The sequence below is a fragment of the Triticum aestivum genome, chromosome 2D, assembly GCF_018294505.1.
Source record: "Triticum aestivum cultivar Chinese Spring chromosome 2D, IWGSC CS RefSeq v2.1, whole genome shotgun sequence".
Taxonomy (NCBI): domain Eukaryota; kingdom Viridiplantae; phylum Streptophyta; class Magnoliopsida; order Poales; family Poaceae; genus Triticum; species Triticum aestivum.
The window spans coordinates 328,710,279-328,733,142 of NC_057799.1; the positions used below are offsets into that span (position 1 = coordinate 328,710,279).

A 22,864-nucleotide genomic window follows, 5' to 3' on the forward strand; every position below is an offset into this window, starting at 1 on the left:
TGGCAGGGTTATGTTGCTCATATCGTGCGTATGGTATCTTGCATTGCTATGTCATTTGCTTAGTTTAGACATGCTTTGTGTGAATGCCACCTGTTTAGTGTCTAATTACCATATATGTGAATTATGCAATGCCATCTTGTTGCAAGACATTATATATGTGAATTATGCAATGCCATGCTGTTTAGGCAAGCGTCATATATGTGAATTATATCATGCCGTCCTTTTTTTGTATTTCTCATTGCTTTTGTCGACAATGTTTGTATATTCAACTGCTCTTCCTGTGCATCAGCCATTTGAATTGGTGATGGAGAAATCTGGAGTGAAAACAAGGTCTTCAGAGCAGACAATGCTACCTGCTGAAGCAGATATCTTGCTGGTTACAGATAGCTCTTCAAAGGAGGATTCAGAGGCAGATGACCAGTCCTATTATCCCCCTGAGGTGTATGCTCAAACTTGGCAGGGTTATATTACTCATATAATGCATATGTTGTATTGCAATGCTTAGTTTTTACATCATATACACAATATTGAATGCCATCTCCTTAGTTGACACATCATATATGCGATTGCCCTCTGCTCACTTCCTTAGTATATAAATCATATATTTGAATTATGTCATGCCATGATGTTTACATAGACAGCATGTATCTGAATTATGGCATGCCAACCCATTTTCTAAAGACATAATATAGTTATATCATCTCATCATGTTTACATAGTCATCATATTTTAAATTATGTCATTCTATCCGTGAATTATATCATGCCATCATGTTTCCATCGACGGCATGTTTGTGATTTATGGCATGCCAACCACTTTAATAGACACATCGTATAGTTATATCATGTCATCCTGTTTACATAGTCATCATATTTTGAAGTATGTCATTCTATCCTGTTTAGTTAGCCATCATACATGTGAAATTGTGTCATGCTATCCTGTTTAATTAGCCATCATATGTGAAATTATGTCCTGCTATTCTGTTTGCTTAGACAACATAAATGTGAATTATTTCATGCCCTGTTTTCTTCCCTACTATCCATTGCACCTGTCTATCTTACAATGTCTGTACATTCAATTACTTTTCTTGTTTATCAGCCATTTCAATTGGAGGGAGTGATGGCAGTATCTGTGGGAGTAAAAACACGGTCTTCAGAAAAGATCGTGCTACCTGTTAATGCAGATAGAACCACGGTTGTACTTGCCCAAGAACCAGCCCCACCACACATAACCCACACTCATGCAGATTGTACCCCTACCCAGTTGGACAGAGAACCAGCAACACCCCTTCTAACCCCAACCCCAGCAGATAGACACCCAGTTCCCGTTGACACAGCACCGTCTCCACCACAGAGCACCCAAACACGAGCAGTTAGTAAGGCAACTGCAGTGCCCAAATCACGAGGACCACCACTCCGAACCCGAAGTCAACGCTTAAAGTAGAAGAAGAATTGTTCTTAGGCCAGGTTCCGTAGCTATGGTTCATACTACTTTGCTCTTGCATCACTGTATTTACTGATACCAACTAATTTCAAATTTGAAGGATGCAATTGAAACTCCAATGGCGCAATAGGTATGTTTTAAACCTGTTTCTTCAATGTGTTTGGTTGTTTGCTGTTGTAACTTGCTCTATGTTGATTTCAGTTTCAATTGAATAAAAAGTTATGTTCTCATGCCATGCACATTACAAGTGTTGTTATTGCTGTGTAGTTTCCCACACTTATATTCTGTCTATGCTGCTTTGTCTTAAATAGATATGATTCGAACTGTATCTATCTTGATTTGGCAACATAAACTAGAATGATATAGACCATACAGTGACCATACTACATAGATATATGTTTGTTTCATGCTGTTATCCTGTCCACCTTATTACTGAACTGGTTTACCAAAATGAGTTTCATATACTACATTGTAAACCTGAGATGTGTTTGTTTGTTTCTCTTTTAGAACGCGGATAAAATATTGGAGAAGAGTACCCTGTTATGCAATGGTAAAGGAAGTAATGCGGATAAGGTTCAAGATAGTGAACATCCCTGTTGGTCTCCAAGAAAGGTGATAAAAACTATATTGAAGACACTGAGACAACCCCAAAGTCCTGTCTTGATGTAGTGTTCGAGTTACTGGCTACCACTGCTGGCACCAGCTCTTCGAACTCGTTGCCTGAATCAGTTCGGCTTCTTGAGTCTCAACTTCAAGTTGAAAGACATCGATCAGATGTTATGCGACAGGAAGCCGAAGGACTGAGGAAGTCCCTGTAGAATTCAGATACATACTTTCTGGTGCAACAGCAAGCGCTGGAGGACTTAAGCGCCAAACAAGAGAAAGTTAATAAGCTTGGTAAGCATCTTGCCAGCATTATGGGTACCCAGGATATTGTTTCTTGAGCTCTTCTGAAGTGGTTTCAGTTCTGGACTTGTTTTGCTGCGGCGTTTATATGCTGTTGTATTCCCTATATTTGCACTGGTGGCGAACTTTGATGCCCAGTGGATGTAATATGTGTAATAGCCGTGATAGCCTAGTGTAAGTTGCTTGCTTATTTATTTCCTAGTTGTCTTGTTTATTTGTTTGCTTGTAGTCAGTGCAATTCTTTTTCTGCAGTTTGCTAGTGGCTGCAATAACCTATTTTTTAAAACTAGGCCACAATAACCATGGGCTAATATTTACTGTAGTGACACTAGGCCTCCTACGGGCCGTAGAAACAGTGGGCCTTCTACGGGCCGTATAAACAGTGGGCCTTCTACGGGCCGTAGAAACAGTGGGCCTTCTACGGGCCGTAGAAACAATGGGCCTTCTACGGGCCGTATCATCAATGGGCCTTATACGGGTCGTATGATCGATTGGCCAAACATGGGCCAAACATACCGCATTCTGGCCGTAAACGGGCTAGAGTTGGAATCGTCCGTTCATGGGCCGACCATAATGGGCCATCATTAATAGGCCATATTTGATGACGCTATGAAAACGGCCCAACGTATTAACAGACCACAAACGGGCCGCCTGTAACCACGGGCTGAATTTGGCCCACAAGCAGAAAATGACAGTAACGGGCCGTAAGTAAACGAATGCTGGAAAACAGCCCAAGAATAAATGGGCTCTGAGAAGGCCGAAAGATAACATGGGCTGGAAACGGCCCAACGGAATAACGGGCCGTTAATGGGTATAAAGTGATACACTGTTCTTTACGGCCCAGTTTCACCACGGGCCGTTAATGGGTGTAAAGTGATACACTGTTCATTACGGGCCAGTTTCACCACGGGCCGTTAATAGGCCAAGAGTTACATAGGGCCTCATATGGGCCGAAAGACGTCATGGGCCATACATGGGCCAGAAGTGAAAACGGGCTGGAATCATATTGGATGGCCCAGATGATGCTACTAGGCCTAATTCGAATAGGGCGTAACGGGCCTTGGGTTAGCGGGCTGTAAATGAGCTATATGCGAACAGGCCGTTAACAGGCTTTCCATGGGCCGGCCCGCCACCTTTTGACCAAGTCAAACGGGCCGGCCTTTTCACAGGAATGGGCCTCTGTTGGGCCGTGCCATGTGTCGACATATCATAGGCGCCTTCTGTCCAATGAGTGGATGACATCTGTCCTAGCGATGAGCCGACACGTGTTTCCTCTAGCCAATGATGATTTTACACGTGGAAAATCCCCATTGGTCGGGGCTGTTAACGGGTTATCGGATCCAAAACCCGACCCGATAGCTTAACGGCGTTCCGTTATGGTGGATGCCACATGTCGGTCACCCTTGACGAAAGCACTTCTGTGACGCGCGATTTATCGTCATGGAAGTGGACACTTCCGTGATGATAATTTTGGTAATGTCATGGAACACTTCTACGACAGCACAGGTATGACTATCTTGATTCTGTCATTAAAATCGTCATGGATGTACATGCATGACAGAAAACGCGACCTACTGTGACAAACACGTATCATCACGGAAGTGTATTTTTTTGTAGTGTCAGTCCACAGATACTACCGATACCAATGCATGTGTAGTGAAGATCCTTGCTTGCGAGTACTTTGGATGAGTACTCACGGTTGCTTTGCTCCCCCCTTTTCCCCTTTCTATACCTGGTTGTCGCAACCAGATGTTGGAGCCCAGGAGCCAGACGCCACCGTCGACGACGACTCCTTCTACACTGGAGGTGCCTACTACTACGTGTAGGCCGCCGCCGACGACCAGGAGTAGTTTAAGAGGATCCCAGGCAGGAGGCTTGCGCCTCTTTCGATCTGTATCCCAGTTTGTGCTAGCCATCTTATGGCAACTTGTTTAACTTATGTCTGTACTCAGATATTGTTGCTTCTGCTGACTCGTCTATGATCGAGCTCTTGTATTCGAGCCCTCGAGGCCCCTGGCTTGTAATATGATGCTCGTATGACTTATTTTATTTTTAGAGTTGTGTTGTGATATCTTCCCGTGAGTCCCTGATCTTGATCGTACACGTTTGCGTGCATGATTAGTGTATGATTGAATCGGGGGCATCACATGTTCGCATTACTAACTAATATGACTGACTCGTGAGAACCAAATGTGCAGACCATGTGCGAGAAAAACGGTCAGCCCCCTCCGCCGATGCCCCAGATTGCTCCGGCGACCACGGTGAGTTTGATTTGAATGGTCGTTAGTTACTAGTATTCACATTTCAGTTTGCATCATGCTAACGAGACATTATTGGAAATGATCTTTGGTGCAGCATGGCTCCCGACAAGCATCGACCAATCCTTCTGCGTCTGCCAATGGCGGAACCCCGACCGGTCCTTCACCTCCGTCTGCCACTGGCGCAGCCCCGACCATTCCTACACCTCCGTGATAACGGTATTTTTCTTCTTATTTAGCCTGTTTAGTCCATTTTTGACATAATGTAGCCTATTTAGTCCACAAATGACATAATAAGATGAAGAAAATCAAGGAAGAGGAAGGAAAGAAGGAATAGGAAGAAAAGAAGAAGAAGAAGAAGTTCTTCTTCTTCTTTTCTTATTCTTCTTTTCTTCTTCTTATCCTCCTCCTCTTACTTGTTTTTATTCGTAAATGGCATAATAACCTTGCTAACCTCATAAATGTCATGTACTTAGCTTGTTGTGCTCTAAAATTACACAATAAGCTTAGTTAGGCCAAAAATGGCATAATTAGCTAGGTTAGCTCAAAAATGACCAAGTTTAGCTAGGTTAGCTCCAATATGATCCATTTAACCTATGTTAGCTCCAAAATGACCTATTTACCTAGCTTAGCTCTAAATTGACCTACACACTTAGCATTTTTACCTACCTTAGCCCAAAAATGGCATTTTTGCCTACATTAGTTAGTAAAGAAGAAGATTAGTAGGAGAGGAGAGAAAGAAAGAGAAGATAAATTCTTCTTCTTCTTTTCCTCCTCTTCCTTTTCTTCTAGCTAGTCTTCTTCTTCTTCTAACTTTCATCTTTCCAATTTGCAGATTTGCTTTACATGAGGAAGCTTGGATTCATGGAGTGTACTATTATTCTGGTGCTTCCTTGTTGTTTATGAAAACTTGTTTGGATATGTATGTCTATATGGATATGTTGTTGGAAACTTGTTTCTGGTTATGTATGTATATATGGATATGTTGGACTTTGTTGAACTATGTTGTTGGATATATATGTTGGATTTGATGAAATATGTTGTTGGACATGCTGTTATATGTTGGATATGTATGCATGTATATCTGTGTTTGAAACCCTGTCAAATTAAATGGATTCAAATAAAACAGGGGATATATAGCCTCTTTGCCGTCTGCTAGCGGACGGCAAAGAGGACATGTGGCAGCTACCTGTAGAAACTGGGAACACCGGCTGCCTATTTGGTCACTTTGCCGTCTGCCAGCGGACGATAAAGAGGTTTGAATCTTTTGCCGTCCGCCAGCAGACGGCAAAGATTCAAACCTCTTTGCCATCCGCTGGCGGACGGCATAGCTGGCCACGTGGCAGCTTCTTAGTGCTGGCGGAGCTGAGCTCTTTGCCGTCTGTCAGCGGACGGCAAAGAGCGCTGTTAACCCCCTAACGGCCCTCACCCCACCCCACTGCCGTCCGTTATCTTTGCCGTCTGCTGGCTTCGGATGGCAGATGGCACAATCCTTTGCCGCCCGTTTCTAATAACCGGACGGCAAAGAAGGCCTTTGCTGGCACGTGTTCAGACGGACAGTTTGCCGTCCGCTGGCTGACGGCAAAGGAGTTTGCCGTCCGGGATGTATGCCTTTGCCGTCCGCCATGGCAGACGGCAAAGAAGCTGATTCCAGTAGTGAAAGAAGATGAATAAAAAGGATGGTATAGCTCCACTCGATCAATTGGATTGGATGGTGAAGAGAGAAAATGGTGGGGCGGTCATACAAGCCACCGTGCCGAGAGAAACCAACAGGTGACGGGGAACAAGTGGGAGAAGGACAAGATCATGTGTGATGGCGCGGCAAGCAAAATGTCCGCCACTTGGACGGGCATTTTTTCCACCAAGGAGTTCAAGAAGGACGAAATGTAAAAGATGTTCATAGATGTGCAAAGGGAGAAGACGAAGTTCAACCAAGAGAGGTTAAACATGGAGAATAACAAAATAGAATTGGAGAGATAAGAGGAGATTGCAAAATGGGAGCTTCAACAAGTGGTGATAGTGCAAGGAACAGAGAGAGAGAGAGAGAGGTCGAGGCTTGCGAGAGAGACGGAGGAGTCGAGGATCATGTTACTGGACATAAACATCTTGAATGATGAAGGCAAGAAGTGGGTGCTTTGCAGGAAGACGATGATCAATGACAGCAACAAATGGAGTCTTTGGTTCGTTCGTGCAACGCCTATCTATGTATGAATTGTTGAATTTTATTTTGGCATGTAATGAATCATCTTTTACTTTGTATCGCTGAATTCATGATGCATTTGTGCTATATGATGAGCATGCATGGATATGGGTATTGGGATATGGGGAGTTTGGTTGTGCAGGAGGAGAAATGAGGACCCGCCCGACGTTGTCCGCTGGCGTGTCCGGGTGCGTCCCCGGATGTATAGGGGCTCGGATATTCCAACTATGGTTGTGATGCTCTTAGACCCCTGAACTCTCTAGGTCTTTTCATCCATAATTCTTGCCCGGTTTGCGGTTGCAATTGTGCATCCATAAGAAAATATGACCACCTCCAAATGTAAAACAAAGAAGGGACAAGACTAGCAGAAACAAACCCGTGAGCCCCCGCGTCGCTCCTCCCGGAGTGACACAGGAGGTGATGAACCCTAGCGCTGCCATGCCTTTTCCTCCCCTTCTCTACTCCTTGCCACCGCCAAAGTGTGCACCGAAAAGCTCGCATGCCACAAGGATGGTGGCGATGGGGTGTCCTCTGCACGAGTAGAACACACCAGATGGCCTAGGATCCTTCTTGGTTTCATCAGTCCATGGGTCAGGTTCAACACCAACCAATCCTGCCACCCGTCGTCGCCACCCCCCGGACCTCACCTTCACAGTAAGAGCTCTGCCCTCGATCGGAAGGGTGGTGATCATCACACCTCTAAAGTGGTTGTCATCTCGCCAACGGGCAGGTGGAAAGAGTGCGTCTCTGGCCTCCAATGGTCCAAAAGGCCGGTAATGATCGTGGAGTTCATAAGGGCCCGCATGCCTTTAAAGTTGTGGGCGAATGGGAGAAGATCCAATCTTCTGAAATAGGGCTCGTAGTGACTATCATATCGCATGGCTTCACTATGATTGTGGCCCCTCAAACAAAGAAGTGGAGGAACCTACAAAAAGCAAACAGACATCTTGTTACTTCCTTTCAACTTATAAATAGTAACAAGAGTCCAACAATAGAGATAGTTACCTCCCCTCTTTCCACGAGCATTGCATGGTACTTCGGTTCATAGACATCATCAAGGTCAGTGTAGGGCCACACATCCTACATAATACATCAGAGTCTAGTTAATACCAAATGTACTCCAGGCAATCTCCATATAGAGTTACACCATGTACCAAAAAAATACATATAGGCATATCAACACCAACTATCATACAATCGCTATAGAGTTTTCTCTAAAAGCCACTTGCATTGTGCATAATGCTTAAAACTTTTCACCACATTCACATACATACATACATACATACACACACACACACACAATCACTATAAATTTTCTCATGACGGCCATGAGTACACATTAACAATATACACTTGAAATTCTATCTAAAGTCACAAGCTTTTGACAAATTCTATCTAAAGTCACAAGCATATACACAATCCCTATAAGAATTATATTAAAGTCACGTGCATGCATGTTTCACAAAAAACACATGCATACACAATGCTTATATTTTCTCTCTCTAAATCCATTAATACACAATACCAAATACATTACCACAACAACTAAATATTGCATCTCAACCAAACATAGCCCAAACAATCTTTTCAAACCAATTAGAAAAAACTAATCTTAGGGTTCCACCAAATACCAAAAATGCAACTAACATAGTAAGTTTTGATAGAAAAAATTGGAGGAATAGAGAGAGAATACCTCAACCAACTCGGGGAAGCTTAGATCCACGGATTTTGGCAATCAAATGAGTGGATCTGGGGAGGATTTGGCGAAGAGGGGAGAGAGGGCGCCGCCTCTGTTCTTCGTGCGAGATGGGGCAGACAAACCCGCTGTGGGGCTGCGAGTGGACCAGGCCCCACCCGCGGCCCCGTTGCCACTTACATATGCAGGTAAGCAACGCTGGGTTAATGGCATTTCTAGAAATGCCCGACGGTTTGACATTGCACGCTGGCACGTAGGCAGACGTTGCCACCTCGGGAAGTTCGGAAGAGGTTATTTTGTGCTAAAGATTACTCGCAATATTTTTTTTGAGAGTACACCAAAGGCGTACCATTTTTTTATAGAAGGCATAAGACAACTATAAGAGACCATCACTTGTTGTGAACAACAAGCATAGTACAGACTCTACATCCGAGCTAATCCGAAGAAAAGCCACCACACACATTACAAACACAACGCAAAAATACTTGCCCTAAGAACAACAACAAAGCCGCGTCTCAACCAAACACCGGCCACCTCGAAGAGCAACAACTACCACCGGACTCCCCTTGCCAACGCACCAATCACCCTTGAATGCCTAGAAAGAGATGACGAGTGGGTGCCGGGACTCAGTCGGTCCCGAGACAGCCATCGTCTTGGACTCACCGGCGCCTACGTATATAGCGCCGAAGAAGATCTAATCGGACTAGCGGCGAGCACTGAAGAAACCACATCAACGAACCTTTAGGCCATGTCTCCACAACCGATGCTCCCAAGAGAGGAACGACGCCAAGACGCCGCCATCGCCGGTCCGAGAAGAACCAAGGCTTTCGCTCGGAGACAACCATCCAAGTTAGGAGGAGGAGATGCCGACACACCTTAGCGACACCTCCAAGGAGAGTAGTGACATCTGCAGGCGCCATCGCCCCCAACACCGACCAAATGCGGGTAAGATTTTTCATCCGTGTCGCACATCTCCACACTCCTCGCCGGAATGAGGCACACTGTCCATGAAAGGCCACTCTGCTGCCGCCGCAACACCACGCAATCGTGGCCATAACGATGCAACACATTAACCCAGCACGACGAAGGGAGGGCAGGCCAACTTTCAACTCCCAAACAACCAAGAAAAATTGCAGCTTTGGACCTCCATCCATGGCAGCACGACCAAGGGCCATCGGCACTGCACGCATCCGCCAAGCACACTGACTCCAGACTGCGTGGTCGCAACCTCCAGCCACTCCAATGAGACGCCAACTACACATGGACGGACCAGGAGCAGCCTCAGATCTCGTGCGCGCCACCACCTCCAACATCCGTGCCGGCGCAAGCCGAGGCCATCTTGCCGCAGCCCCGCACCTCCGGCGCCGTGCAAGCCCAACCCCTCCTGGCCGAACGCGCAACCCCGCAAACACCTCGGACCAACCGCGCCGCCGCCATCAAATCCCCACACTGGCGCCACCAAGAGCCCAAACCCGAGTGCCATCAACCTACGCTGCACTTCCTGCCAAGCTCCGCCACCACCACCGCCGCGTTCCCCGCCACGCGCCACCACACCGGAGGAAACCACTGCGCCGTCCAGATGACGTCTCGCCCCCGCGCGAAGGGAGCCCATTGGGGCGCGCCGACCCGCCCGCCACCTTCCGCAACCGGGCCCCGCCGCCACTGCCAGCATCGGCGGCGGTCAGGGAACCTGCGTGTTTGGTTGTTTAAGGGAAAGGGATTGGGAATTTATGAGAGGGAGTTGCCTGAGGGATTAGACTTGGGAAGTGCATTATTGGATAATTCTAATGAACAATGGATAAAGAAGGGGACACGCAAATGTTGAAACAAAATCTGTAACATGTGAAGGCAAAAAAGAGAATAGAAAGGGGAAATAGATCTGCATCAAACTTTGTTACGTAGCAAAATCAGATGGGCTACACGCTGCTGGGTGCCCCTCTTGCATGAGATGTGCTGGTGCTTGGCATTGCATCTGCAGATTAGTAAGCAGTTAAGCTGGCCGACTTATTTTGGGGGGAAATGATGTCGCTGCAAGTATTTAGGTAGGATTTTCGTGGAATTTTTCCCTTTCTTTGCAGGAGGTGGACCAATAAATCTATAACAATTTTCTTCTAGGCGTCAACTCCCATTCCTTCGCGGAATTACCAGGGTCCCCGCGGAAGAGATCGATGGGAGTTGGGCCTCCTAATTCTCCTTCCCCTTCCCTTGTTAATTCCCAAGTCCATGAACCAATCAAGAGGTCCCAACCACCTTAAACTCCCATTCCCTAGCTCCAACTCCCCCAAACAAACAGGCCGCGCGAGCAGCCCGGGAGGAGGGGAAAGTCGGGCTATTACTGAATGTTGAAACAGTGATTTTGGCCACTTGTATCGCTATATACCAGTCTAGCTATACGTCGCACCTTCATTTCCCCATTCCTTCGTCGAGTCGTCGTCATCGCCATCGACGGGGCTTCTCCCCGGAATCAGGTGGCGCGGCGCAGCTCGGCTGTCCTCTCCTCTCTCCTCCGGGTCGCCGCAGCCCACCGCCGATACCAACCGTAATAATCCCCCCTACGGCCCCCTCCCCTCCCCTCCCGCCCGCCTGCCCAGATTAACCTAATCCCGCGTACCTAGGGTTTGTGCGATGGCGGTGCCGCGGCCGTCGTGGTCGCGGTCGGTCACAGAGACCGTGCGGGGATCGCACCAGTACACGGTCAAGGGTTTCTCCCTCGCCAAGGGCATCGGCCCCGGCCGGCACCTCTCCAGTGACACCTTCGCCGTCGGCGGCTACGACTGGGCCGTCTACCTCTACCCGGACGGAAAGAACCACGAGGACAACGCCAGCTACGTCTCCGTGTTCGTCGCCCTCGCCTCCGAGGGTACCGATGTCCGCGCCCTCTTCGAGCTCACCCTCCTCGACCAGTCCGGCCGCGCCCGCCACAAGGTCCACTCCCATTTCGACCGATCCATGCAGGCCGGACCATACACCCTCAAGTACAGAGGATCCATGTGGTAACTAAGAACATCTCCCTCACCATTTACTCTCTCTTTGCCACCTAAATTGCTTCCAATTACATTTGCCTTGTCCCCCTTGGATTTATTTAACGGATGCCACTACTGTTTGCTACTTTCTGTCTGCTGAGATTTTCACATCTCTAGTTCTAGGCGGATTGGTTAGGCAAAATACCTTACAATGTTATATCTTCAACGCCACAGCTTAAATTAAATCGCAGCAAAGCAAATATTGCTGAGACTAACGCATTGGTCATTAGATACTGCATAATTCCTGGAACAAGAAACCAAGAATTGATGGTTTGCAGAGACTGGCATTCTGTTTCGTATTGCCATATTCTTATGTAGGAAATGGTCAAATGGTATTTCGTTTCAAATGAATGAGGTTTATTTTTTCTTATCCGTTACTTCTTATCATCCTCCCTTACTGATTGTAATGTGCTCTCCCCTCCTTGTCATATTCTCTTTTTCTGTGTACCTGCATTACTCTTTTTCATTTTGTAATGGCAGCTCAAGGTGATTGATTCTTTTCAGGGGTTACAAGAGATTCTACAGAAGGACACAGTTAGAAGCATCAGATTTTTTAAAGGATGATTGCCTAGTAATGAACTGCACAGTAGGTGTCGTCAAGAACCGTCTCGAAACACCAAAGAATATCCAGATTAATGTTCCCCCATCGGATATTGGCCGTTGCTTCAAGGAGCTCTTCGAACTCCACATTGGCTGTGACATAACTTTTGAAGTAGGTGATGAGAAAGTCCAGGCACATAAATGGATTCTTGCCGCTCGCTCCCCGGTGTTCAAAGCCCAATTCTTTGGACCTATTGGTAAACCTGACATGGACAGAGTTGTTGTGGAGGATGTTGAACCTATCGTCTTCAAGGTAATTGTTACATGCAGACTGCACCGATTTTTTAGTATGTTTTTGTTAGGGAATCCCAGTTCCTCCTTTTTAGGTGTTTTCAGTCATAATGTACATTTTTAGAATCTTTTTTACTCATTTGTGAGTGTTTTCTCTCTGCCCTCTGTTGATTAACACACATGCTGTGTGCACTTGTAATTTAATTCCCACCAGAATAAGTAAGTTAATCCCCGTAAAGTAAGCATGTTTGATCTTGTCTAGTATGAACAATCTAGTTCAATTGTTTGTGTTAGAATCAATCTGGGTCTATTTTGGATTACTAAACTTTTGCTGGCTTGCCTAACATCCAACCTTGAGAAAAAGAAGGAAATCCTTGCAAAATTATTATTTAGTGAAAGACCCCCTTATGGTAATATAATATTACAACTTCTCTTCCAATGCAGGCAATGGTCAATTTCATATATTCTGATGAGCTTCCTAGTATTCATGAAGTAGCTGGGTCTTTCTCAATGTGGACATCTACTGCGGTAACACAACATCTGTTGGCAGCAGCTGATAGATATGGGTTGGACCGGTTAAGAATCCTATGTGAGGCAAAGTTATGTGATGAACTCACTTCTGAAACAGTAGCGACAACCTTAGCCCTAGCTGAACAGCACCACTGTGCTCAGCTCAAGTCTGCCTGTCTAAAATTCACTGCTGTTCGACAAAATCTGGGAGGTATGCCTTTATTCTCTAGAATATATTTGCATCCTTCTGTTGATAGAAGACAGCGTGTTGTCTTCTGTTTATCTGTATCCACCCAGTATTATAGTACTCCGTTAGAAGTTCACGAGTACATAACTAGATATACATGCTAACACAGAGAGTATTTCCTTCTATTGCTATTAGGATAAAGTGGCTGCCTTTTTTGGGTATTTGGAAATGTCGGTTCGAGTAGTGATATTTGGAAATGTCGGTTCGAGTATTTGGAAATGTCGGTTCGAGTAGTGATATAATATCTGTGACATATTATAACCATTTGGTTCATGTTAACTACAATATTCCACGAGTTTTGAATACCACACAAATTTTGGGTCCTGGCACATTTTTCTTGCTGCAAGTTGCAACATACGCATGTGTGTTCACTAGCAAAATGGTGACGATACTATGGAATGATTGCAAAAAGCGAAATGCTTAACAGTCCTATATGAGGGCGTTAGATTGTTGAGAATATAGTAGGATTGGTAAAACACTCTTCTTGTTTTCATTTTCATTTTCTTGTAGAGTTGATATTGTTCTCAAGGACTTGCACTTCCTTTAAGTAGCAGTTGCTTTGAAAATTTCAGAGATCTTGCAATTCAAACCACTAATGCTGAAAACCCATAGTTTTGAGTTCTTTAAGCCAAATGTTCGCACACGCCCGCATCCTGAGATGTTCATGTGCGGTGCTATGCTTGCTTGTGCCCATTCAGCTGGCTTGTTTGGTGTGTGGCGTAACATGTGGGCATTCATATGCATCATTAAGGAAGTGAAGCTAAGCACATGATTAGTTAGTGTACAGTCATACGAGATGTCAGGCATGGATAGATGAACATCAGCTTGTGTTAGCAGGTGATATCGATGTCAGCCATCGACAGTATGTGAGCCCTCCGTTTCTTTTTACTCCGTGTATTAGATTTTTCTGAAGTCAAATCTCCAAAGTTTGACAAAGTTTATACAAAAAATTATTAACATTCACGCTACAAAATCAATATCATTAGATCCATCATGAAATATATTTTCATATTATATTTATTTGGTATTGTAGATGTTGATATTTTTTAATATAAATTTGGTCAATCTTTACAAAGTTTGACTTTAGACAAATCTAATACACGGAGCAAAAAGAAACGGAGGGAGTACATGAAAATCATGATGTGTCAATAGCTGAGATTGTTGAGCCAATGAACACAGATCAGGTCATTGGGTTACCCATACATATAGTATATTATAGAAACTCATATACATTATAAGTAGTAGCACACCTGATGAGTCACCCGTAGAGCATAATTGAGTGAGCAGTCCATTAGTTGCGGGTAAGAAGTAATCCAAAAAGGGAAGCTAACGTGGAGGAAGCTACATGTGACACAAAATCATTACAAGGCCTGAAGTTCACTATGTGGGATCTTAGGCTTACCGCTTATTTGTTTACACAAGCTATATGTAAATAAAAGCAACTCATGCACGAAATCCTTCTGGATAAGCCATGGAAGTTCTGCTTCCTACAGCAATATATGTCCCACCTCGCCCCTCGTCCCTCCCCGTTGCAACTCAGAAACAGGTAGTGCTGACTTGCTTTGTGAAAATGGAATACTACTTTCAGTCTCCTCACCACCAAAGCAGCCTAAAATAATTTCAGAAAAGTGTTAGTGTTGGGAAAGACTAAACTGTGAATATGAATTGGAAGTCATGTACAAACCTTCCATATAATTCTTCAGAGAATTCAACAGCAAATGAGACCCTTGATATAACAGCTTCACAAATCTGCAATGTCTAATAATAATAATAATACACACGTGGAGGTCAGCCAATCTCATGTACCATCAATACATACCTCAAAATGTGAAAGAAAAAACACTGAAACATAACCATCACCACACCATCTGGTACTGCTGCCTGCTCCCATTGACCAAGGCATTGGAACATATATCAACTAGTAGTTGTTAACCGCGTGTTGCTGCGGGTATTGGGTAAAACATATTTTACTGAAATTTGGTTGTATGAACATGAGTAAACATGAATATTTGGAATAATAACATATGATCTAAAACTAAAAATACATGTTATATATTGTGTTTGATTATTGTATAGTTATTAGTTAAAAATATTTACTCCCTCTGTAAAGAAACATAAGAGCGTTTAGATCACTAAATATTTCTTCACAGAGGGAGTATTGAATAGAAGTAGCATAATATAATGGATTTTTTGCCATGCTTGTGATGGTGGGCCTTTGATGAAGTGGCATGTTTGCATGTTGAGATAAATAGCAGTGGGGATCAATTAATAAGGGAAATCTTTCACATGCATATTAAGGTGGGCCTTGATGAGGTGGCATGTGTGCACGTTGAGATAAATAGAGTAGTGGGGATCAACTACTTGAGTATATATAGGATTTCAGTAGGAAGAAAAGGCTTAGTCTACACAAGGTAACACTTAATATCATGGTGGTGAAAGCAATGCCGCATTAGCCATGGCTAGCAGCTGCAAGACACTCAAGTGTCCATAGCAGAAAACAGCAAATATAAGCGTCAATCTATGATGTTCTTCACATGGTAATAACACTTTTAGCATGCAAACCGTATATGTGGAGTTTATAGTTGTCGCAGTGTGACAATGGGACTATTTTCTGTATGAGGCTACGGGTTAAAGGCAACGCAAAATACCCCCTACTTTCACCGATATATTTCTACCACCCTAAGACAGGCCCATAAACATTTACTACAATGAAAAGAACTTCTGAAGGCACTCGGTCACAAGTTAAGCTAAGCTTCTACTAAAACGGCAGCCCGGTGCACGTAGCTCCGCTTGCACAGGGTCCGGGGAAGGGTCTGACCACTTTGTGTCTATTGTACGCAGCCTTTCCCGCAGGGTCCGGGGAAGGGTCCAACCACTTTGGGTCTATTGTACGCAGCCTTTCCCTGCATTTCTGCAAGAGGCTGTTTCCAGGACTCAAACCCGTGACCCTCATGGTCACAAGGCATCAACTTCACCGCTGCACCAAGGCTCCCTTCACAAGTTATGCTTCTACTGACCTACCATTTTTTATTCACTCTGTAAAATGACCATGTCAACACTCATTTATATATGAAGCTACAAAGAGATAACAATAACAGCTGGATTGATGAAAACAGAAATCACGATGTACGACGTAGCAATACTGACATTTGTTCTCCTATTCAAATGATAACACTTCATGCTATTAAGATAACCTAATCCTGGTGAAAATGGAACATAATTTTCAAATTTAGTAGTTTGAGATATCACCTTAGCACCGAAGATGGGAGCAGTAGCGAAAACCTTGAAGGCTTGAACCGCAACCTAGCATTGCGGAGCTAGAAGAAATTTGTAGCTGTTGATTACCTTCAGCCGTCGTTTTTCTAAGAGAACCTGCTCATTAAATAGAAGCCAAACTTTTAACTTCAATATCTTATGGAATTATGGAAGCATAACTCTGCAATTTATTAAGTTCTATATGAATCATAGGTTAATAACTGTGCAGCGATGTGTACTTCAAAACCATAAGCATTAGAGAGGCTATAAAAGGCAGATCATTCCAAGCTGACATGTATTAACATGAACTAACTTTGATAAAGTGTAGACGCAAACTGAAAATGCAAGTCTGTTTCATTCTAATACCAACACATCAAAAGTGATATGCACCTAATGTCGAAAACACATAAAAAGTGTCTACTTCATGGCTGAAAGGAATAACAAACAACATTCTAGAAGATTAACAGCAGTTTAAATATTATGACAGTAAGCAAATGGTGTAAAATCCTGATCATCCTTGCAAGCAATTTGACAAACACTTTATGTCCATGGATTGATCACCTGTAAATTCATTTCGAGATGCACGGGCAGAAGTCCCCATGACCTCCCATCTATCAAATTGGAAGGTTGGAACCCATCAAAGGACCACCAAATGAGCTGAAAACAAATAAAACAGCTGCATACCTTGTAGGGAGATCTTCCTTGCACTCCACTCTGCTAGGCTGCTCCCTCTGTCCCAAAATAAGTGTCCCAACTTTAGTACAACTTACTACTAAAGTTAGTACAAAGTTGAGACACTTATTTTGGGACGGAGGGAGTATTTGTTAAGGTCAAGCTTTTCCCCGTGGAAGTATTTATGGATGCTTTCTTGAGCTGGTATTTTCAACGGACCAAGCACCAAAAATGAGACAGAACATTCGCATGGAGTATAATAGAACAAAACAGAGGAACAGGGAGCACGAGAACCAAAAATCAGGTGGCCAAACGAGAGGGGGTGGGCTCACCGAGAGGATCTTTCCATTATTGCATCGCCATATACTGTAGGATGACGGCGGCTCGCGGTCGTCCAGTTACAAGTTGCAACAGCTCCAAAGGAGGAGGCAGGTTCGCAGGGGCGACATGAGCGGTGGCTGAAGCTCTTCCCGTCGGGTGCTGCCAAGGAGATGTAGTGACGGTGCATCGCAGTAGCGCAAGGTTGGGAAAGAGGAACGCGAGCGTGGCGGCGGTGTGAGGGTTTGGGTTGCGCGCGTACAGAAGAAAACTCTTTTCTTAGCTCCTAAGCTTCTATTTTCAACCCAATCCTCATGCAGCAATCAAACGCCTATTACATATGGGACCAACTAAACAAATGGCCCACATGCGCACCAGCCCAATCTCTCCACCGGATTGACGAGTAGAGAAGTGACGCATGCCAAATCAGCAAGCAGAGGAACGCGCAGACCCGCACGCGTTTTTTCTTCGTCGCTAAGCACTGTTATAATCCTACATGACACGCCAAGGGCTCGCCCCTTCTCTCGGGCTTATTGGTTTTAATGTGTCAGTGCCTCGGTGGGTGGGTGGGTGGGTGCATGAGGCACATGCTCTCATGTGCATGGCATCTGTGTTTTTAGTCATTGAGGTGCGGTCCATTGCCACTCAAGCAAATTAATAATGCTCGCTGATGTCCACATTTCAAATTTCAACATAAGAATTTCCATCCTTGTCTTTCTGTTAGTCATCACTGTTTACTCTTCCCGTATCCCCCAGTGGTTTGTTTGGCTGGCCTCTTTGAATGCTTACTGGATGATAATTATTTTTCTACTTTACCTGCTATAATATATGTATTATTATTCTTCCTCATTTTTCTTTGTTCATGATGATTCCCTGAAACAGTAGCATGAACATGCTACTATTTCAGATGCTTTTGCTATCAAAATCATGGCTTGATGATACTAATATTGTCTTTGTGCATGGAATTATGGTTTGTAACTTGAAATCTTTATCAGATGACATTCTTGTAAACTGTAGGGTTGAACAAGAATGTGTTATTTCTTTCTAGTTCTGGAACTGTATTCTTTAGCAACAGAGAGGAAGCTGTTGCTGGTTTCAAAAAGGAAACTGAAAGAAAATAAAAAAGCAAGTCGTAATTGACCGTTTCCAACTTCTACTCCTTATAATGTACTCCGTCCTATAAATATAAGATGTTATTACAACCAATATACTGCCTCCATTCCTATTAAACTGCCCCAACGTCTTAGTATTTAGGAATGGAGGTAGTATGATATAAGATGTTATTACAACCAATATACTCATATACTGGTTGTAATAACATCTTATATTATGGGACGGAGGAGTATTTTACCTATTTCAAGATAAGAAATGTGGGAGCATTACCGCATCCAGTGAAGGAGAAGGCAAACCTTCAGCAGCATAATGCTGTTATCCCCATTAATTTGCCAAATGCCTTCATGTTAATTTTGAGCAGCTGATGCTCGTTTAGTACCTTCAGTTCCAGTAACCTCCCAATGTTAGGTTTGTGGTATTAGCTTTGCCTTTTGCAAACATATGATGCCTTTTCATGGAAATTTTAGCTACCGTTGGGACTTCCCTGCTGTTTGGTGTCCAACGGAATTTTCACCATTTAGAATCCTTTTAGAACATTTGTTTTGTTGTTATAAGAAGCTATGTAATTTGCCTGGTGGAGTTGTCACCTTGAGCTGTTTGGTTTTGTTGTGCAGCTGTGATGGAGACAGAAGGGTTTAATTACCTGGAGGAGACTTGCCCATCCTTGCTGTCTGATTTGTTAGCAACCGTTGCAGTAGTGGATGATGATCCTGCATCTGTTAACCGGAAAAGGGGAGTTTGTATCAACGAAGATGTGAATCCCGTTGAAAGCGTTGAGGCTAGTGACAGGCGCACCCGCAGGAGGGTTTAGGCGGAGGCTGTCAACTAATGTAGCTTTTTGCTGTCTCCCATGAATTTTACTATGGCTGGAGTTATGTCAAGTGCTCTGTGACAGGAACTTTGATTTGGATGAGAGCAACTTGTGAATAATCTCCAGCATTGACGGCTTTCTGTGGCGTTAGTTGCAACTCTGCCTGTTCATTGACATATTGTATGCCGTATTTAGGTACTCCCTCCGCAAAGAAATATAAGAGCGTTTAGATCATTAAATAGTGATCTTACGCTCTAATAAGCAATGCCGGATTCCACTGCTTTCCAAGATGGTTGTTTTCGAAATGATGAATCTAGTAAGGTAAGCTTCTATACTACTCCCTCCGTTCCTAAATATAAGTCTTTTTAGAAATTCCAACAAGTGACTACATACAGAGCAAAATGAATGAATCTACACTCTAAAGTATGTCTACATATATTCGTATGTAGTTTGTATTGAAACCTCTTAAAAGACTTATATTTAGGAACGGAGGGAGTATGTACAAATCGATTTTCCTCCTTTGGGGATTTTTTGGGGCTCCGGTTGGTTTTCCTCAGTTTGATGTATGTAATTTGGGGACATGGGTGCATGGTGTTGAAGTGTATACATGTATTGCATAGCTTTTTTCATCAGTTTGGACTTTTGGTTGCGTTGTTAGTGCATGAAGCTTAACATGATATTAGAGCTTAAGGTCTTAAGTTTAAGTTTCGTCTTTTGTAATTTATTTAAAGATTGATGTATTTGTGCTGGTCAGTGCATGAAGCTTAACCGTCTTGAGGTTTATTTTTTTATCGCTTTGTTTCGTTTAGTCTGCCAATGGTTCTAAAATAATCCCTCTGTCCCATAATATAAAGAGTGTTTTTGCCGGTCGCCGTGCGTCCGTGCGATGCGCTCGCCCCCGACCATCAGATTCGCCCTGAAAAACCTGAGCTCTTGCCTCGCTGTCAGATCCACTTGCCCTTCCTCCTTCTCCCACCCTTGTGCGAACGCTTAGCACCGCCGTCCACTTCCTTGAGCCCCTGCTTGAGGATGCCCCTCTTGTTCGCAGCCTTGCGGGTGCCGCTCACAGCCTCGCCGCCGACATATGCATCGCCGGTAGCGCTTGTCACCATCAAGGTAGCAAAACACATCGGTGGTTGCAGCAAAAGGTGCCCTTGGTTGTAGCAAAAATCGTCCGAGTCCTCGCTCGTGCCAGGAGTCGTTGTATGCCGGTTGCATCTTTGTCACACATGGATGCAGCTCTACCGCTATCTCTGGTTGCAGCTCCTGCCCCATTAATGATTGCAGCTCTGCCATCCCTCGCTTGCAGCTCAGCTCCCTGCCGACGTTCGTCTGCCATTCGCCATAACCCTCACCGTTCTAGGACCCGATGAAATGAAGCCTGTTCCAGCAAACGTGGACACCGGTTCCAGCAATCCCCATGGCTGGTTGCAACATCCCGTTGCGCCAGTGACACCAATTCCAGCACCCATGGTCGTGTCCGAGCAAAAGAAACCAAGCAAACAAAACCTCCATTAACCAGTTGAAGCAGAAAAGTTGGCTGGTTCCAGGAAAATTTAACGCCCGTTTCAGAAAAAAGACTAACTTAGCAAAACTTCAGTAGTGGTCGGCTGTAGATTTCTTGAATCTCTGGTTGAAGCTTTTCTTTCAACGGCTGTAGCTTTTCCTGTTTGCCAATGTTTGGTTGAAGCCTTTTTGTGTACTGGATGTAGCTTTTTGCGTCAACGATTATAGCATAGGGCACCGCCCTTTGCAGCTCTGCAGGTGCTGCCGTTGCAGCACGGGAGCATCGCCGTTTCCCTGAGGTTCCAGATCCACCACAAGCTGGTTCCAACAAAAAATGGACGTCGACCTGTGCCTTGTCGTCTCCTGCGCAGGAGAGAGAAAAAAGAAGGAGAGGAAGAAGAGAACGAGAGGATAGATGACAACGATCACCAGAGAGAGAAAAAAAAAGCAAAAAGGAATGGTTGGTGGTGGGCCTAGGCGATAAGTCAACTTACATGAGGGCACGTGTGGTCGCAGGATTCTACCCGATCGAACGTAGAACGCGCGTCCGGCCGAAGACTTGGCCGGACTGCCGGCTATAAACGTTTTCCTAATATAAACGCTCTATATTATGGGAAGAAGGGAGTATTTAATAGCGGGCTCTATAGGTGTCATCTGCCTGTAGCGGGCCAAAAAACAACCGCCCTAATTGCCGTCAGATATGCAGTGCCTGGCCTGCCTGGTCCTCTCATGTTTTCGTTCTGCTTTCGCTTCCTCCTAGCAAAGCTTGTGCAGCACATGGTTCCTCCCATCTCGTGGTTTGTGTGTTCCCGATGCAGCAGCCCTCTTGTGGCAGCCATTGCTGCAACATCGTGCATCCAACTTGGTGCGGTTGTAGCAAAAAATGCGTCGATCCCCTTAGGTGCCAGCTTGTAGTGGCACCGAGTGCTTCGTCCCGAGGGTCGGCCTTATGCCCAATAGCATGGTGGTCCTCGCAGTATCGGCTCATAGCATGATGACGCCCTCACAACACCGGCTTGCCACAACGTCACCAATCGCGACAACTCCGACGACCTCGCAGTAGCGATTCCAACATCTGGACAGCCTCGCAGCATTGAAGCATGCTCAAAGCACTGCAACATCACCGGCTGGCGCCGCTCACAGCAACACCACCTTGCACCATAGTAGTGGTTGCAACACCATTGCCCTGTCTTGCAGCGGCGGCCACTGGCTCTATCCTCGAGATTGCTTGGGGAGGTGCATGATGCTAGTTGGGCATGGCAACTCGTCGCGGCCCATGTAGCTCCTGGCAGCCTACAGCAACGGCGCTGCCCAGGTCTTGTAGTAATCTATGCTTCATAACTCAACTTCGGCATCAACAATGATCCGCTCCCCTGCCTTGCAGCAATCGCTGCTACGTTACGCAACCGATCGTCTGAAGGTGGTGGGAGGAGAGCGGAAGGAGGGTGTAGTATGCTTCGTGTGAGAATAGGGATAAACGGTGGAGAGGTGGAGAAGACCATCGGTAGTGACGGGAGCACGTAGCTTTGTAGGAACACTTGTTGAAGCCAAATGCACGCGTCTGAAAACTGGTTGAAAACCGCGCGTTATCAGCCAGCTGTAGTCAAGTATATAAAAAAAGTATTTTTCATTTTTTATTCGGTCCATCGCTCTCAGAAAGACTCTAGATGAATCCGTGCCATCACCGCGCCGTCCTTATTTTGATTCCGATGTTCAATTCAAAAGCCACAGCTTTCGTTAAAAATATTCAAAACCAAATCATTTGCACGTCATGCATCGTTTTTTGCATGCAATTTCCTAATATGTGTTACACAAAGAAATTACACAAACTAGACCGAGGGCAATGGAATCATTTTTCTGTTATAGACGCTAGAACTAGAAAACAAGGGGCCAGATGATTTCGGATTTGGAAACCACGTGAGGACAAACGTTATAGACGCCTGGTACTTTCCTTTTTGAGGGGTCTGCTCATCCGCGCTAGCGAGCAAACATGCACTCGTTGTCACGTCCATGAATTTTTTTTAGAAAAAGAAGAATACCCCCGGCCTCTGCATCTGATCAATGCATACGGCCAA

At 44.8% G+C, this 22,864-nt stretch overlaps 1 protein-coding gene across 2 annotated transcripts; it reads left to right on the forward strand.

Moving 5' to 3' along the window:
• Window positions 1-10,875: 10,875 nt before the first annotated feature.
• LOC123052992 (BTB/POZ and MATH domain-containing protein 3) lies at window positions 10,876-19,457 on the forward strand. 2 transcript variants are annotated; one of them, XM_044476359.1, is made up of 5 exons: window positions 10,879-11,042; window positions 11,119-11,496; window positions 12,031-12,379; window positions 12,802-13,078; window positions 19,087-19,457. In XM_044476359.1, the coding sequence occupies exons 2-5, from the start codon at window positions 11,129-11,131 to the stop codon at window positions 19,281-19,283; spliced, it is 1,191 nt and encodes a 396-aa protein (XP_044332294.1). In that variant the 5' UTR covers window positions 10,879-11,042; window positions 11,119-11,128; the 3' UTR covers window positions 19,284-19,457. The 2 variants fall into 2 exon arrangements, with proteins under 2 accessions (XP_044332295.1, XP_044332294.1); XM_044476360.1 differs by lacking the exon at window positions 19,087-19,457 and adding an exon at window positions 13,644-13,741 and having other exon boundaries at window positions 10,876-11,496.
• Window positions 19,458-22,864: the final 3,407 nt, after the last annotated feature.

What these genes read in the sequence shown, in the direction of transcription:
- LOC123052992 (XM_044476359.1), top strand. Translation starts at nt 11,129, where the DNA reads ATGGCGGTGCCGCGGCCGTCGTGGTCGCGGTCGGTCACAGAGACCGTG. An exon ending in TTGAACCTATCGTCTTCAAG is followed by an intron (nt 12,380 to 12,801) that starts GTAATTGTTACA and finishes CTTCCAATGCAG; the next exon opens with GCAATGGTCAATTTCATATA. An exon ending in TGTTCGACAAAATCTGGGAG is followed by an intron (nt 13,079 to 19,086) that starts GTATGCCTTTAT and finishes TTTGTTGTGCAG; the next exon opens with CTGTGATGGAGACAGAAGGG.